General features: G+C 44.6%; 1 protein-coding gene across 1 annotated transcript in view; it reads right to left on the reverse strand.

The window, feature by feature from the left end:
• The window catches only part of LOC108571954 (regulating synaptic membrane exocytosis protein 2-like), a 92,103-nt gene extending 76,316 nt beyond the window's left edge, over nucleotides 1-15,787 (reverse strand). Inside the window, exons 1-2 of the mRNA XM_017934111.1 lie at nucleotides 15,657-15,787; nucleotides 8,874-9,078 (exon numbers count right to left, since the gene is read on the reverse strand). Coding sequence (XP_017789600.1) covers nucleotides 8,874-9,078; nucleotides 15,657-15,766 — 315 coding nt within the window. The 5' untranslated portion in view covers nucleotides 15,767-15,787. The remainder of the gene's footprint in view (nucleotides 1-8,873; nucleotides 9,079-15,656) is intronic.
• Nucleotides 15,788-16,534: the final 747 nt, after the last annotated feature.

Consider the following 16,534-nt stretch of genomic DNA (forward strand, 5'->3'; position numbering starts at 1 on the left):
AGAAATCTCACCAACATGTTAAAAAAAATTTCAGATGAAAAAAAGGAAAGTTAAAGAAATTATATTTTTCTATTATGATTTGTCAAGTCGTGTAATGAAACCGAAGAAACCGACTGGTGTAGCGTTACACGCTTGACTGACTGCGAGCGAGATAACATGGGCGCAGCAATGACGCAAACCTAGGCGTATGACCATCTATACTGTCACTTGTAGAATCCAAACTTACTGACTCTTGCAGAGAATTTACTGTATTTCTTTCGAGGAATACACTTTTCAAGAATAAAAGTAGTTGATTTAAATATTTCATCATAGCCAATTACATACCGAGAAAGCTCGGTAAATCTATGAATATTCACCGTCCAATTGTAACTTGGAACTATCAGGTAACCAAAAAGTTTCTGCGGCTTCAACAGTTATTCAACGAGGGAAAAACTGCGGAAACTTCTTTTTCGTTATCTCGGTGAAACTTCAACATTTCCCAAGTGAAGATCTTTGGACGAGGAAGAACGAAGATGAGAATATTTGTGAATTTCCATGGTGTTGGTCCGTTCAGGAACCCTTTCTAGCACCTTTCTAACGAGACGTTCGCGAATCATCGAGGACGAGAGAGACCCAGAAGTATCCCCGAGTTTCTGAAGCAGAGAAGGGTGCAAGATAGTGGACAAGAGTTTCAGTTTTCAGATAATAAAGTCTGCACGACGAGTGGCATCAGTGCTCAGACGACCCTTCAAGCCAACTAGCGCCCACACTGTCCTACAGACGTGTCGCATTGAGACGATCTTTTGATGTCTAGCCTGAAAGATCATACTTAGACGTTATATCAATGAACAACGATCCTAAGTTGATCCTCTGTGTACCTTGACTTCAAGATTATTTGGGTTATTCATGGAGATCCGTCTGCGCCTAGTAGATCGTCGCCCGAACTGGAAACTTAACCCTTTCAAACATAAACAATCTTTCTTTGACTTTCATTCGAGAGTCAATATTTAAAAAAAAAAAAGAATTCCACCGAGTTTAGTTACTTTGAATTTCTGTATACATGAGAATTCAGTATGAAAACTGAACCCTTTGACACAGCAATTTTTCTTTGACATTCGTTTGAGAGTTAATATCTGAAAAAATAAAGATTCCAGAGTTTACTAATTTCGAATTTTTCCACGAAGATTAATTAAAAATTTGAAGGGTCGAAATTCAGTCGGTGCTCGTTCAGAGAGATTTATTCAAACCCTTAATCGTCCGATAGAAATGATATCGAGACATTTAACGAGGGAATCGACGATGCATCTGATTATTCGCGAAAGAACTTGGTAGACGTGCACGCCTACGTAAACAGCTAATTACTATGCAAAGGCTTCGTGATCGAACCAGCTCTCCACCCTCTATATTCAGAGGAACGGTCTCTGAACAACTTCGACCTTTCCGCTTCTCGATTTTTCGGTCAACGGGATCCGCGTGCATTAGCGTCACGAGCTACTACGCGAACTTTGTGGGGCCGAACTTTTCAGCTGTCCTACATACACACCCCAAGACCCTTCGATTGCCTAGCATAGCCAAGAGGGAGAGAAGCTAGCCAGGGGGAACGACAGATGCCTCACTGGAAGCCCACAAGTACCGGCAAACTTGCGGAAACTTTCAATTACCGCCGGCTTATTTTAACGTGAAACGTAGCCGTGACTCGCTGCAAGAGTCACGCAATCATCCTTGAGTTACGGCCCCATTTTTCTTTTTTCCTTTTTCTCTCTCTCTCTACTTTGACTACCTTGTCGACCATATTTCGGTTGATATACGAGTGCCTGCGAGTGCATCGTAATTCACCGATGGACGACAGGTAGTAAATACCGATAGAAGTGACTTAGTTACTTTTTAATTGATACGATTTATCATTGAAAAATTAAGCCGTTCTAATTATCCTTTTACGAGATTTTACATTTCGTAATATTGCAATGGGAAGATAATTCCGTCACGAGAGGGTAAATAAACGAAATTGGAGCATTTAGAAATTAGAGGTTTGTTAGCATTTCCTTTTACCAAAGCAAGACTTCTGTTTTCTTCAGGGTGTTTTGAAATATCTGCAACCCAAATTCTTTTCACCTTTCGAGCAAAGTTTCTCGAGCTCGAGAAAAAAAAATCCTCGTTTCTCTCGGTTCCACGAAAACGTTAGAACAATGATTCTAAAAAGGGCAGATTTCCTATTCACAATTTCGGATTATTATATTGCATTGCCTTGGAAATTTCGCTTCTGTGCAGTCCATTCTCAGAATAATTCTCCCAGTGGAAACGAGCCCGTGCAAAAGTCTGCTAATTCCTCGCTGGAAAATTGAAATCGAACGATTTTCGAAGAGAGGAAGTCGCGTGGGATAGGATCGATCCCCCGTTGGACAGAGGGAGAGAGAGAGAGAGAGAAAGACAGGGGAGGGTACGAGGACTGGAATGCTGTATTGGAACGAAGGATACTTCCTCGGACAGCGTTCGATTAGAATTACCGTCAGTCCTGGCCGCTCTGACATAAATACCAGAGATACACGCGTGCACTCGGCCGAACGCGGGTGCACAATGGATCGGTGCACAACCTTGGAACAACGCGGCCGCGGACCTTCGTAGATATTCACCTCCGCGTGCCTGGCCGCCTTCTGGAGCTTCAGTAATTTCGGGACAGGCTGGTCATTAATCGAAAGTCCCCATAATTCGATGGGCCATGCGAACTATGCGGCCGATGCATCGCTCTAGAAAGGGTTAGACGGCGTTGTGTCAATGGAAACGACGATGGTTGGAATTCTGTGCATAGTGGGATGCAAAAGATGGATTTTTTCAATATTTTTGCAAGTATGTTTTAAGCAGTGAAAAGTATTAAATTGCGCGACAGTTAATTATTCGCAATGCTGGGAATATATGAATCTGTGTTATTAACCGCGAAGTTCGCATTAAAATCGAGCCCTTTGTATCATCCTTCATTGTTTTGACCGCAAAATGAAGCATAAATGGCTTGTAAACTTTCTCTCAATACCCCATTAATGCAATTTCCAACTGGAAACTTCACTGAAATCCCATAGAAGTGTCTTGTGCTTGGCGGGTTACTCACAGCCACTGGCCTAACTTCTCCACGATAAAAGGCTCACTGTTGAGAACCAAGGTAGAATTGAACATATCTTCGCTACGTGAAAAATGCTCCCTAGCAGTCTCTCCTCAAATTATTCAAAAAAACCGTAATGAACAAATATCGTTAAATAAAACAGTCGTACTAATTGCATTTCTACAACACACCATTTAATACATGAAATTCCCACGTTGTCTGAGAGACTGCACTTCTATGGTAACCTCTTAACCCTTTCACTCCTTACCAAACGATTGCAACGAGCAATCGCTAAAATATTTCCCGTTCCCATTACAAACGTGACTAAAATTTCTACATTTCCTCGTTTCATCGAGCATGCCGCTATTCAAGGGCTAAGAATAAACATGGCCCCAAAAGAGAAAGAAGAAAGAACGAACAGAACTCCTCGAGCAACCCCCAACATTTCAATATTCGAACGTATCAATTACCAACATCCCTACCCGAAGAGTACTCAACCCGTTCGTATTAATTTCATTAAGAGAAATGCAACGGCCCCCTTTTCGACCCGCGTATCCTCGTTCTCGCCTACGCGTGCTATAAAGCCACTCCCTCCCCTTGTGACGATCACCGGCCCCGTCACGGCAGCAAACACACACGCATACACACACACACACCGCGTCGAAACGAAGAACAACGTAAATTCACCGGCCACCTTGTTGTATTCCCTTCTCCGTCACCCATCCTCCCGCTCCCCCCGATCGCTGCTACCTCCAGTATGTCCCCACACCGGGCCATCATGGACTCTGTAACCCTCCCTACGAAACTTAGATCAATATGTTGCGTCACGTTTCGCCCTCCCTCCCTCCTTCTCTCTCCAACATCCATCCACAGCCACCCACACCTTCGTCCACCCCGCGCTTCATTCCTGACCCCAGCTCCCTACCCGTGGAACGTGACGTCACGCAGGGACGCGCCCCATTCATAGGCTCTCCCACGCAAAGAGAGAGCGGGAGAGAGAGAGTGGTGAAACGACGGCTGACAGAGGGTGGAAAAAAAAGGGAAGCACACGGTGAGAGTAAGGTGTGTAACGCGTGTCGCCGTTTGTTTCACTCGCGGTAGTAAGGAGGCAAAGTGGAAGAAAAGGGGTTCGTTCGGACCCTGGGATCTGACGAATCGAACAACCCCCTTCTGTTTTTTCTTCTTCCTTTTATTTTCTCTTTTTGGGTTGTATGTACGTGTGCAGAGACGGTTCTCCCGGGTTGTAGAGTAATTGAACGAAGCTAGGAGGGTGTATAACAGAGTAGACCGACGCGGCTGGTCGCTCTGGAAGAAACGTACGAGCGTTCCGTTGGCCGCGGATCGATGATGTCGTAACGCGCGCCGTGACGTTTATCATCGTACTTGCGTGTGGCCATGGCGAACGTGTGGGAGCCGCTGGAACGCGCGCTTCTGTCACCTTCTGCTCTTCTGGTTCGTTCGTAGGTTTGCGGTGTATCGCGGTACGTGGAATTTTCTTGCGAATTCTGGGCCAATTTGGAAATTTCGTCGACAAAGTTCGGCGGTTATGGAGATTTCCACGAGGAGCAAGTTTCACGGGGAGGGGGAAATTTGTCGGTTTTAATCGTTGGTGCAGTATCGATAAGGGCGAAAGAGGTGGGAGAGGTTGTAGATAGTTGGCGAAAATGCGACGGCGACGCATTGATTCTGACGAAAAATTATTTTTAGCGCGACGTGGCGTGTCGGAGGGATTCTCGATCGTTTCAACTTCGCAAGAAGTTGAAATTTTCGTGTTACCTCAATTTACCGTATTTCCCTCTCTCTATCACTCCTTTTATATTATCATCCTTATTAAAAGTTGCACGTTAAGTCGGTCATTTTCACGCCACGTCAACGTAGCATATCTTTTTTTTTTTTTATATAATCTTTATTGAAAAGAAAATATTTCTTCTATCTAAAAAGCGGTATTTTCGATTTCTTCGTGGAGGAATGTCTGTTCGAATGGTTTTCAATTGAATAAGCAAGTAAGGGAGAAAAACATGGCCAATATCCGTGACATTTCTACGGAAGTCGAAGACACGGGGAATGGAAGATGGGAGTATCTCGAAGAATATTGTAAATTATTGTAGCGATGGTTCCGTTTCGGGAGGAATACGTGGCCAGAGAGGCAACAAGACGAAGGGTAGCTCACTTAGAGCGACCGCGCGCGCGGCCAACCTCCATTTCTTAAGCCGCACGAAAGTACGACGAAAACCAATAAACTTACAGGAAGTTGTAAGCCGAAGTTCCGCGCGTCTGCCTCTATTATTATACCGCCACTTGCTGGCTGGAATACGGCCGCGTGCATTCTCCGTACGAGCGTACCCCACGGGTGCTCTTGTTTCCCCGGATGCACTCAAAAACCGGGTTAAATTACGTGGAAAAGTCAAGCAATCGAGTTACGAAACACGAGTTCCCGAAAGAAAGTTGAAAAACAGTGAGAATAATTAATTGTAGAATTCTCGACACTTCCAACGGTGAAACATAAATTCTCCTTCAGCTTCTTGCGGTCTCCTTTTCACTTAACCCTTTCGAGACTTTCATAAAAAAAAAGATGCTTACGGTACGTTATTAGAGCTCTTGATATATTTTTCGCAACGTTTCTCGGTATATAAAAATGAATACCGAATCGTGACAGAACGCGAAACACGGAAAGATTGTTTCCTAAATTAATATCACCGTGAAAGTGTTAATTATCAGATCACACACATTTTGCAAAATAGAAAGGGCTGAAATTCTTGTTCCAAATATCGCTATATTTACTACGCGAATTTTTGCACGATTTTCGCGGGCAGAAAGAGCGAAACAAGTGAATAATAATCCCCGTGAAATAAAGTCAATTAGAAAAGTCGAACGAGGCGAGGAATGATCGTTTCTATCACGGGATCGGCGATATCGATTGAAACGAGAGTACAGGGAATCGTGAAGGGCGTGTCGAGTTCAAAAAGCGAGTAGTGGCGCGAAATAAAAAGGCCGTGGGGCACTATTTCATTCTCATTGATGAAAGTCCCATCGAAATTGCAGCCTGTGGAAATACCGTTGGCGCATAAATGGAGAACGTATTCGCTGTGCTGGCTATTTAGCGATGGCATTACGCCCACATACGCTACACACGCGCGATAAGGGTTAATTGGTGTAGCGTGGAGAAGAGTAATGGTGGAGAGGGAAGCTCGAGAAGAGAGGAATAGAGGCCGCTATAGGTCAATTATTTCCACGTATTTCAGGCGTGCGCGACGATACGCGCACACGGTTATCGTCTTTTACGACACGACTGCTCTTAATTGTTTCCAGGAAGTTGACATTTTCCAACCCCTCGATCGGCCTGCACTTTTAACACGGTCAAGCCACGACGCCGTCGTCGTCGTCGTCTCGAAATCTCTCTTCCTCTCTCTCTTTCTCTCGCGTTCAGAATAAATGGACCGCCTTGAAAACGCGATAAATCACAGCGCCGCGCGGATGCAATTTTCCACGAACTCCCGGTGCTGCGTGAAATCGCTGGAATCTTCGATAACGCGCGAACGAGACACTCTTCCGCCATTAACGCTTGTGCCGCCATTCCCTTTGATATTGATCTAATTTTTCAGCGGTTCGAAACTTTCCTCATCGATAAAAAAGAATTGCCTCTTTTATTCGCGTGATCTCGTAAGCGTTTAAACATTTCGGTTCACACTTTTTTCTTGTTATAACAGGGTTGCTCGATTTGATCGTTCGAAAAGAAAATAGAACCATTCTTTTCAAGGATAGTTTTAAGCGTCTAGAATAGTACTTTTCGAGGTGAGATCCGTGAAAAAATTCTGGGGTTTCTCGAGATAAGGGCGGCAGGCGTTGAAGATCGTACAAGGGTTCCGTGGATCTGGAATAAGTGCGTAAAATATTTTTTCCGCAGTTCATAAAATCGTGAAAGTTACGCAGGAGCTGCGGATTAAAGTTACGTGTATGTGCACTCTGTCTTCAGACGGTGCAACCACCTTAATCGAATTTTTGAACGGTTCAAAATTTACTTTATCGTTGGAAGAAGAAAAAAAAAATTGATCTTCGTTCACGTCGTTTGATATACTCGAAAATTTCGCCCGTGAAGCTTGGAAATAGTCGAAAATTTCTAGGTTAGAAAATTTCCAGAGGAGAAAATGTGTGAGAAAATACGACGGCATTTTTCGAGAAAGTCAGCCTCGAAGTCCGCCGTTCTATTTAGGGTGGCGAGATTGTGCAACGGCGAATATAGTTCAGCGAAACGTATAGCGACAGGCGCGAGATAATAGTTGGAAGGAGTCGGCAATCGTAGCCTCGTTTCCGTTCCTCCGAGTGTACGGATTCGCGCCCAAGATCCCATTGATCAGAGTTATCAGCGCGGTCGAGCCAGTGACTCTGGTTTTCGGGCCGGTTTTCACGCCATCGGACCATCGATTCGGTTGCCTCGTGGCGGACCTTCGCGTGTACGATCGACGATCTCGTTTATCGATCCCATCACGTTCCTCTTTACACCCCCTATTTCAATGACTTTTTCGAACTCACGATTAATCCACGTTGCGTAACTGTAAAATCCTTGTATGCTGTAGCTGAGTCAAGAAAAAATGGTACTTTCGCGAAGTACCGTAGATAAATAAGAAATTCTTCAAAAAAAGAAAAAAAAATAATTCGGTCACGAAAGGGTTAAAGCGTGGAGTTTACTTAGTTACTTAAAAATCGACAGGAGTTTTCAGGACAACCCAATATAACATCTATTGTAATGTACTTCTTTTTTTGCCTATTCATCAATTGATCTGCTGGCTGAATGTAAGATAGGATTGATTTTTTGTATGAAATTATCCAAGACATTGGTGACAATTAAGAGGATAAGGGTTGAGCTATATTTGTGCACGAGGAGAATTTATTTGGATCTCCTCCCAGCGGCGTGAAAAGAGCGAGCCTTGAAATGTCACGGGGGAGAGCGAGCGAGGTGTTTCCGGTGCTCGCGTACCGAATGCACCGTCACAGAGGATTTCCTTTGATCCCTTCATTTAGGTAATGAATCTTTTTCGGTCGCGAGCCTGACCGGCGTGGCGACAAATAAAACTCGTGATCCCTCAAAGTGTGGATGTTCACTAAATTTAAGTGGCTTCCGTAATTAAAAGAAAAATAGCGGATTATCGGGCGCTGCTGCCCTGAAAACGCTCGATCTCTCGTCACGACCATTCCAAACTTTTTACGAACAAACAGAAAACTTTCCAATGCGACAATTTTAAAGACTCAGGGCCAATGACCTCGTAATACATTCTATTGCTTAAAAAAACTTTGGATCTACGAAGAACATTCTTCTATTCTTCGTTACATCTTCACAAAAGTGAGATTTTCCTGATGAAAATGAGCCCAAACACGACCCCATTCCGATTACTATTCACCAACTCATCTAACCTCGATTCGAAAATCAAGGTACACCCCGTATAACCCTTTCGGTTAAATACAGTCCGAATTGGGTCGTGTTTGGGCTCATTTTCATCGGAAGAAACTCGCCTATCCGGCGTTAACATTCTCACGAAGATATAACGAAGAATAGAAAAAATTGGAACTTCCAAAGAATCAGCGAGGGCTGAACTACGTTGCACCCGCGAAAAGTTCAACGACAGCGGATCGAATACGGAAAGTTGGCGTGGCCAATCAGTCGGCGGGGACCCCACCCTGGCGTGTTCGAGCGTGAAACGCGGACGAGGAAGAAAAACAGAGGGAATTAGAGCGCGCGCGAGCAAGGAGGGCTCGATTCCTCCGGACAATATATCTTGCCGCTTCTTTTCCGATCTCTCCCACCTACCTTGTTCGACCGTAGAGTGACCTTTCCGCCGCAGCGTGCGCAGCACCGGATGGTGCAGTAGTTGCAGATGTGCCCGACGCCGTCGGCGAACTTGGTTTTCAGGCATATCTGACACGTGGCGTGCAACTCCACTCCCGCCTTCTTGTGTTTCTCCAAGCAGGCTCGTACCCTTCCTTCGAGGAGCTCCACCTCGTCCTGCTTCGCTCTGGAAACCACAAAACAGACGGAGGATTAATTAAAACAAGAAATAAGAAGTAACTTCTGATTCTCGGAATTGTAAAAAAGGAGAAATGAAACGAAGAAGTTCACTTTGTTAAGTCGACACCTTTGCGTGGCTTCCCTATAGGGTGCTTCAGAAAAATGGTAACGCTTGCAAAAATATTTTCACGAAAAGCTCAAGGTAAGAAGTTTTGAAACGAGCAAACGATTACGTTTTTTCTCCTGAAATTTAAAGTTACGTTTGAAAATACGAACTTACAGGGTGACCCGATAATTTCTTTTCTTCTCTTCGCGAAAGAAACGAAGATTCAAAGAATAGGTACACGAGACACTTTGAAGGCAAAATTATCAGCTGTTTCTCTAAAAAACTCACTTCCGCGTAAATGTTAACATTTTTTTTAAGCACCCTACATTACGCTCAAGTGCTCTAGAAACTTTCGGCGACTTTCGAATAAATGGCAACTTTGAAAAAAAGAAAAAGCAACCTTCTCAGAATACAGGACGATGAAACTTTTATCGACCCGGTAAAAAGAGATTCAATTTTCGTGCATTTCCCTGGGTTAACTCGAGGCTAGATGAAAGATGTGGAGAAAGGGAACGATCGCGGTTCGGGAAGCAGTCGAACGTCGTATGCAAATTTCGTATCGAGGCATCAAACGAACGGTGCACGCGAGGAAGAATCGTTAAAAGAGAACAGCCTCCCCCCAGGTGGAAAGAGCGCCGATAAATATGTAGACGCACGTTGTACGTACGTACGTGCTTGGCTGCGTTCTAACAGCCCCTTCGTCGTCGTTTCTCCTCGTCGTGGCGAGTAGCTTCGAGGACAGATACGGAGTCCTTCTCGGTATGCTCACATTGACGAGCCTCGAGGAGAGAAAACAGTGGAGAAAAGCACGCTCGAGGAACGAAGATTCTATGTGAATAACTATTAGGTCGTGTAATACGAAACGACAGCTTTCTAATCATTCGCAAATTGATCGCTCAGACGATTGCTCGATTGCTGAAAAGTTCTGCATTCTCGATAAGTTATTTTGAGGAATCTAAGAGTATTTTTGCTCGAATATAAAATCGATTTGTCGGTGATAATTGTGGATCGTCGATTTGGTTGAGTCGACGATGGTAATGTACACATTTTTCGATCGTAGGTGCTTTTGGACTGAATTTTATGGAACGATTAAAGATAAAGCAGAGGACGACGCCTGAAACGGAGACAGAGAAATTGGTCCACGAATAAATATCCAATTTACTTAACTCTTCATAAGCTCACGTGACTTAGAAATGGCAGGATATTTAATTATTTTGCGAGTTTCGTTTGTTTTATTCATGAGTGGACTGCTGTATACTCTTAATTTCCATTTTATACGCTAGAACGACAAATTATAATCAACCTTAAAGAAGATTCTACTTACAGAGGATCTAAAGCACTGGTTAATTCAGCCACCGTGTTATCTAACTTATCTCGACCTATTTTTATTCATTCGTTTCTTTCCATTTGTACACAAAATAACATAGACAGAGAGTAGACAAAGTATCGTCACACAAATATTATAAAAGAAAAGAATAAATTAAATTGTGAAATTAAGTTGATTCAGGAGTGACAACAGCAACGTATCCAACTTATTCTCACAATCTCTGTAAATTCATTTGAACCACGAGGAGGGACCGTACACGTAAGACCGTACAAACAGAATCTAGATTCACTCTGTATAAAAATTCCATCTGTCGTCCTTCGTCGAGCCGAGATTTTTCTGCAAATTGCACCAGCCAGCCGCGGCAGCTCCTCCACTTTTATATCTGCCCTCGCTATGATTTCGTTTAGGCGGCAGCTACTTAATTCCGGCCGCGTAACTAATTCGCAGCGCGACGTTTCCCTGCTCGTTTAGCTTTCGTCGGGGCTTCTCGAGACCCAAGAGACCGGAACAGCCATCAGACGTCCGAGAATTCGCTCGGTTAGCATCGAGTATGCGCGTTGTAGCTACTTTCCGGTCGAAAAAAAAAAAGAAATCGTCGCAGATTTCGCTGAAGCACCGGAAGGAACGTGACGAAATTCGTACGGAGAAACCGTTCAACGACGTAGAAATCGTCGTACCAACGTGTAGAACGCACTTGGACGTCTTATTATCGCACTTGAGAAAGTACAGTCTTCGCGTTTATGGCTTGTAGAAAACGTGTGTAGAGCGGCAAGTGTCAGTACAAGTGGATAAGATAACAGTTGGCGAGGAAAGTTTGCCTCTGTTGGTATAGCTCGCGTGGAACACGGTATGGTTGATGAAAAATGCACTTTGCTGTGAGTTCTGTGCCTCTTTGATTCTTTTATTCAACGAGGGAACGGTTTGGTAGACAATTTTTGAGTGACATAACGGGGACAGGATACTTTATCGTGTAATTGAAGAGTTGTTAACCTCTGAAATCGGCAACGTAGTTACAATTTTTTTGTAAAGCTTCATTTATGCATTTACATTCTTCGTACGAGGTATCTTCCGATGTATTAACACTGATTTGAGAGTGAACATTGTCCCTCACCCTAAAAATCACGAACACGTTAAATCGATCTTCGAATCTCCACAGCTGAAGGGTTAAGATAGAAAGACTTAAGCCAAGTTTCCGTAGCACGGTTATTTTATACAACAAGGTAATCGAACTGGAACGGAATGTACCCAGTGTTCGTCAATTTATTCCAACGAAAAAACACATCCTCCGCGACACACTTGTCCATACAAATTTTCAATCGACCCCCTTCCATCGTCTAAACTTAACCACGTAGCGAATTCGACGATGAAACGAAGAAATCCTTGGAAGGGTGGCTCGTAAACAACGTTAACCGCCCTAATCACAAGGGAAGCGGATGACGAGCAGGTCCAGAGTAGAGGAAGGCATCGTCAGCCAAGTAGGTTAGCGCGAATGCACGAGGGAGGAACAGTTGGCACCGGACTTGGAGCTCCTCGACCGGAAGTGGCGGTCTCTGGCTCGCTTGTACGTGAAGGAAGGAAATTTCAGGAAGGGTTATAGCCTCGAAAATTCTTTCTATTTTTTTTCCAATTGAATTTCTCTCTCCCTCTCTTTTCTTCTCTTTCTTTTTTTGTACCGTGTAACCAACGGTACAAAGAGAAAGATCCGTGTTAAATACAGTCGTGTGTGGTAGTTTCGAGGTGAAATTTGCATGGAACAGTCGGAGGTTAACCTAAATCTCGAGTTTGCCGATCGAGTCAAAGGTCTTGGCTGCATGTCACAAAGGATACACACGTACACGTTGAATCTGTACGTGTGTACACCACCCACGTTACTCTAATTGCTTTACCAATAATCGCGCGCGAGTCGCGAGCACGCAACGGCGATCGGTGGGCCGAAACGTCTCCCTCGTTCTATCCGTCACGCGACAAAGAGAAAGAAAGAGAGAGAAAAAAGGAATTCTTCCGTGACAAAGGGGGTTGGCGATCAAAGCCGAGGAGGGAGGAGAAATGTAGGTTACTTAACGAACGCCACACGGCCGTGATTCACGCGCCGCGAATCCACCATCCGACGAAAATCCACGCTACGCGACTTTTCACACGAGGCTACGTGCCTCGGGAGAACAAAGGGGAATCTACACCCTCTTCCTGCTGTGCTCGTGTCGAAACTTCCGTCCATTCGAGCTTTATAATATCCGTAGATAAAAAAGAAATCGAAGAACGCGTACGATGTGTCCCTGAGAGAGAAAGAGAGGCTGGTATTGCTAAAGCGGTTGAAACACGAGTGGTAAAAATTCTCTGAAGAATTTTCGAGTAAATAGAGTAAACATTTTCGATCAATGGTAATGTGGAACGGTTCTTGGTTTGCCTATCAGTTCGATCGTTTATTTTGGTGCAGTGGAAGAGAATAAAGACGTACACGTACGTTTAATAAAATGCCATCACTGTAGACTACAAACCTTTCATCTATCTCGCTAGACATCATCTAACTCTCTTCATCTTCAAAATATGCAAAATGCACGAGAGTAACGTTAAAGTCCCTCGAGACACATAAAAAACGACACTAAACCATAGATAAACGTACCATAGTAGAGTCAGTAAGATCGTAACGTTACTCTCGCCAACTATAACCTCCACAGTAAGGATCATCGCACAAACTGTGCCTCGTCCACGACAAACAAGCATCCTGAAACTGTTCAAAAGCCTGAGAACACAATCTCTCCGAAGGTAATGCACTGATGCATCTAATAGTGCATCGATCAACGCGAAAGGTGAACGAAGAAGAAATGACTCTTTGTCGGAGAACATTCGATCCCCAATTACATCATAAAATTGCATCAGTTCTCACGCGTAGGTACGTACATTTCGCCTGTGTACGCATCGGATGGAAAAGGTTACGTCTATTTTTGTCTATCGAAGTGAGCCGCCTTCCTATGCGCCAGCGAGACTCTTGTCCACACCGGGGCTAAAATTATCGTCGCGATATCAAAGGGTCCCCGGCGTGGTTCGACGAGCATACACCGCCGCCTGGCAAAGGGAAAAACGAAGGCTTTTCGTTCGAGTCGTATATGTCGAGCCGTGAAAACTTGCTACACTTTCGTACCGGTGGAGGAGAACCTCCAAGAAACACCACCCAACCCCTCCACGTCTGTTCTCTGTATTTCACGAACGAAGAATTTACCGTGCCAATCCACAGCCTCTTTCACACTCCATCCACACCGGGTGCAGTCTGCATACCCTATGCATACCCTATGCAACTACGGCAGCTCGTTACCGTGCCACGTCAAGGCTTGCTGCCTTGCATTTTACATGCGTGTCGTCGACATTACATGATCTCGCATCGGTATGGCGAAGCACGCTTTCCTCATTACTCTCTCGCTCCTTCTCTTTCTCCATTGGGTGTCCATCCCTTCTCTACATACTCTCTCTATATATACACGTGTGTGTGTGTGTGTGTGTTGTCTCTGTCTCTCTAGATTCACCCCTCTTTTACTTGCTTCCCTCTTTGTCTATCTCGTTGGTTCACTACTCCAAGTCTCTCTCTCTCTCTCTCTCTCTCTCTTTATCTATCTATCCGTCTCTGTTCCTCCGCTCGACTGCTTTCTCACGTTCCCGTTTTCCATCAGCGACAACCTATCAATAAAACGCCTTCCTCGAAGAACGCCGTCCATTTTCCTCGGCGTCGCCTCGCTACGCGACTCTCTGCCACCGTAATTACATGCGAATAGGGCTGCCGGTGCATCCGTCAAACCATCAGGTGAGAGAGAGAGAGAGTGTTGGTTAAAAGGGTCAGTTTTCGTTGCTTTCTTTTTCCACGAGGTGTTTACGGGAATCGTTTGACAAGCTTAACGAAGCAGCTCGCTTGTTAGCGATGTTTACTGTTCTTACTAAATTAGATCTTTTAATTTTCAAAGTGGGGGAAGATTGTACAGAGGGAAATTATCTTCGTTGACATTTTTGGGTGGAATTATCGACGATATTTTCTCGATCGTTTGTTCACGAGGCCGTGACAGAAAAGATTCTCGTTTCTCAGATAGAGGAACTGGCGGGATAATCAGCCGCGCGGCGATGAATACCTAAATAGGGAAGATGCGATAGGTATAAAACGGTCAAGGACTAACGAGCAGGTGAGCGGAGAAAATAGGCGGAACGCGTCGAAGGGGACAATTTGCTGGTCAAGAAATACACGGCATTCGATCGATCGAACATCGTTTCATCCGTTCAGTAATTCTGATCAACGACGCGTGACCGTCCACGGTCACATTTCGTGGCCGTATGCCTGGCCCACGTCTGACCATTCAGACCTCATACTACTTGCAGACGCGGTCGCCTTTCTGGCATCGTTGCTCGCTCCTTTATTTATTCACCGAGCCACGTAAAGCCACCTGATTTCCATGGGAGAGATTTTCCTCGACGCTAATCTTCTTCATGGGTACGAGAATAAAAAAATTACGGAGAAAAAATTGTGTTACGTTTATCTGCGATTATTGGAGATGAGCCGAGAGTTTGTTGATTGATTTAAGTGACTCGTGCGTGGTCTTGGTTCGTCGTTTTTCATACGTAGAAAAACTTGTCGTGGAATTTGCGAATTTTAGAAATTCTAACAATTGTCTCCAGACATAAATTACTCTTTTGGCAATATCCTAAGATGAAACGTCAGATTTTTCAGAGGGGAGTAGAAGTCATTTTTTAAATTCAAATAAACATTATCTTTATGAACTTTAGTTGACATGCAAAAGTGGAACATTTCAACAGTCTAGTAGTGACTTGAATCGTGACAATTAAATCATAATTCAATTCTATTAATTCGTCCTATTTACTCTTAACAGTTTGCCAACCAATCGAGTAGATCTACCATTTCCTACAGTACCATTCACAGCAAATGATTCTCGTACACCATTATAGGAAACCTTGTTCGATAATAGTGCTAGTAATCCTTTTTCAAAATCAACCAAAACTGACCTAGATTATCAGGAATCCTACGAACTTTAACTAACAAACAACAATTCCATCGGAGAATCTTCGAAAAAGGTACAGTATCATTCGATACAACTGCAGCATCATCCTCACCACTAAAAACAAACAGAAACGAAAAAGAAGAAGAAAATATACGTACCTCATAATCTCATTTTCCTTCTCCTCCTCTTGCTTCTGCCTGATCATAACCTCCTCGATGGTGCTCCTCTCCTCGGGGGTGAGGTGCGACATATCAGGCACAGCCGCCATCACGGACGTAAGATAGGAACGTGCACGGGAAGGTCTAATCGCGAGGAGTTTAGCGCGACGCGCGGGCCGGCGCAGCACCGACGACGCCGCCGATGTGAGATCGCGACGAGATACGTTCGCCGCGCGACAACGCTTGTTCCTACGGGATATCGCGTCCTTTCTACGACTACGGGAGGGCTGTGTCGTACGGGGGGAGTCATCCGACACCTGGTGATCGGCGCAACTGGCCGCGACAACAAGAATACGCCTTCGACGAGCAAAGATTATTATTGTGCCTTTCACGCGCTGTCGAGCCTTCCACTTGTTCTTCTTCTTCTTCTTCTTCTTCTTCCTCTTCTCCTCTTTCTCTTTCTTCTTCTTTTCCTTCTTCTTGCTTCCACTTCCTTTTTTCTTCGCGTTGTTGCTGTTCAACACAGCAATGATGCTCGTCGACGAGCACCGGCAATTCTCTCCCAAATATAAATGGACAAGAAGAGGAAACGACTCGACACCGAACAGGCGGCTTGTTCGTCCGCGCGTTATCAAGGCTTCCACTCATGCGAGCGTGATCATAATCACATGTCGAGGCATCGACGCGAGCCTTAACAGACCCGTGATGATCCTCGTCTCCGTCGGCGTCCTCGTCGTCGTTGTCTCTCGTCGTACGATTACCAGCGACCGCATCTGTATGACAAATCATGTTTCACAGGCTATCGAGAGGCTCTCGCATTCTCTCTTCCGTTCTATCTCTACGTCCACCGCTCGAAGCCAGCATGGAACGATGATTAT

The sequence above is a fragment of the Habropoda laboriosa genome, unplaced genomic scaffold (genome assembly GCF_001263275.1).
Source record: "Habropoda laboriosa isolate 0110345459 unplaced genomic scaffold, ASM126327v1 scaffold67, whole genome shotgun sequence".
Classification (NCBI taxonomy): Eukaryota; Metazoa; Arthropoda; class Insecta; order Hymenoptera; family Apidae; genus Habropoda; species Habropoda laboriosa.